Genomic DNA, 2,140 nt, shown 5'->3' on the forward strand with positions numbered 1-2,140 from the left:
CATTCTGCAATCAATGTGCGTATTTAGAAATGTAATTTTGCAGGAAATTTAATTCTGAATTATCAAGTTGTACAAGCATCCTGTTGTTTGAAAATTAATACTAATATATGTCTATAATTTAATATATGCTACTGAAGCTCACTAAAGTTGAAATTAATATTCATTAGTATAATATTAAATATATTGGGAAAGCAAGAAGAGTGGCATGGTGCATCAAACTATATATATCAAACAATTATATATATTTATATATCAATTTATATATATATATATCAAATTGTCAATTATATATATCTCAAAATAATTTTGTTATTATATATCTAAAAATTTTGCAGGTTTGCTGAAATCAATCGTAAATAAGAATATAGATAGTATTATGGGTATGCCTTCTGAGGTCAATCTACCTTGGTAGAATATCAGATCCAATATTTAATAGCTCTGACTCTGGTTGGGTTAACTAAATTCACAGTGCTTTTTTTCTCATATGAAGAATGTGTCAAATGGTACTAACTAAAGTATAATAATCTCATGGTAATTAAATGCATTAATAATGACAAGCCTTAAAACAGCATCAGTCATTCTAACTATTCAACTGTACCAAGTTTTGCTACATTATATCCCAATATATAGTTACCCTTATTTCTATATTTGGTAGTCAAGAGTTTTCTTTTCATACTCTCTACAACCCTCTTCTCACTTTCTAGAAGCATCAAGCTATAACATCAAATATAAATATATCATGTTGTTTATAAAAACCCAAGGGTTTTGAAGTAATTCATGTCAAGTATCAACTTTGATCTCAACAGTTTGGAGCATTTGAACACTATGGGCAGAAGGAATATCACACAGGTGTCTGACTTCATCCTCATGGGACTGACAGACTCTGCAGAGATCCGGCTGGTCCTCTTCACCCTCTTCCTCCTGATATACCTGATCACTGTGCTGGGGAATGTGGGGATGATCCTGATAATCCGCCTGGACCCCCAGCTTCACACACCCATGTACTTTTTCCTCAGACACTTGTCATTTCTTGACCTCAGTTACTCAAGTGTTATCACCCCCAAAACCTTAGACAATTTACTAACTTCCAAAAAGAATATTTCATACCTGAACTGTTTCACTCAGATGTATTTCTTTGTCTTCTTGGGTGCCACTGAATGTTTCCTTCTCTCCTCCATGGCCTATGATCGCTATGGAGCCATCTGCAACCTTCTGCATTACCAAGTGGTTATGTCCACCAGGCGATGCTGCTCTCTCGTCTTTGGATCCTATTTGATTGGCTTTATGGACACCTCTGTCAATGTTCTGTGCTTGAGTAGATTGCATTTCTGCAACTCAAAGATAATTTATCACTTTTTCTGTGATGGACCAGCAATTTTAGCGCTGTCCTGCAGTGACACACATGACATCAAAATCATCATATTCATTTCTGCTGGCTCCACCCTAGTGGTGTCTCTTATCACAATATCCGTGTCCTATGTGTCCATTCTGTCCACTATCCTGAAAATAACTTCCACTTCAGGGAAGCGGAAAGCCTTCTCTACCTGTGCCTCCCATCTCCTGGCGGTCACCATCTTTTACTGCACTATGATTTTCACTTACTTAAAACCAAGTAAGTCCTACTCCTTGGGAAAGGATCAAGTGGCTTCTGTTTTTTATACTATAGTCATCCCCATGCTGAACCCCCTCATATACAGTCTTAGAAACAAAGAAGTAAAAAATGCACTCAATAGGGTCATTAAGAAGAGAAAGGACTCCAAATAATTAGAATAACAGTGATGTTAAACTTCAAAGCTCATTTTTTTTTTCATTCCTGTAGTGTATTTCCTTGCTGTCTCTTCAGAGACAAATAGAATTGCTTGTTTGTTTATTTTTCTGAGCCATCATTTGCCTAACTAAATATAATCTTGGGTATTTTTAAGAATATCTTTTTGGAAATCTACATTATAATTGGAAACCAGAGCTGTGTTAAACCATGGTCTAACTATACACATTTTTAAGTGAAACTGATTTCCTAAAAGAAAAAGTATAGTTGTCAGCTTTTAAAATATGTCATATATATTCCAAAACATAATCCAACTTCAGAGAATGTTATGATGGAAGAGAAGTTCGTTTTGGGAACAATGATACCAATTTCAGA

General features: G+C 35.0%; 1 protein-coding gene across 1 annotated transcript; it reads left to right on the top strand.

Annotated features, from left to right (window-relative positions):
- Nucleotides 1-825: 825 nt before the first annotated feature.
- LOC148775772 (olfactory receptor 8H1-like) lies at nucleotides 826-1,764 on the top strand. Its single transcript, XM_088843587.1, has one exon. The coding sequence runs from the start codon at nucleotides 826-828 to the stop codon at nucleotides 1,762-1,764; it is 939 nt and encodes a 312-aa protein (XP_088699713.1).
- Nucleotides 1,765-2,140: the final 376 nt, after the last annotated feature.

Source organism: Moschus berezovskii, chromosome 14 (assembly GCF_049115385.1).
Source record: "Moschus berezovskii isolate FMDL1 chromosome 14, NW_MosBer_1.0, whole genome shotgun sequence".
NCBI classification, from domain to species: Eukaryota; Metazoa; Chordata; class Mammalia; order Artiodactyla; family Moschidae; genus Moschus; species Moschus berezovskii.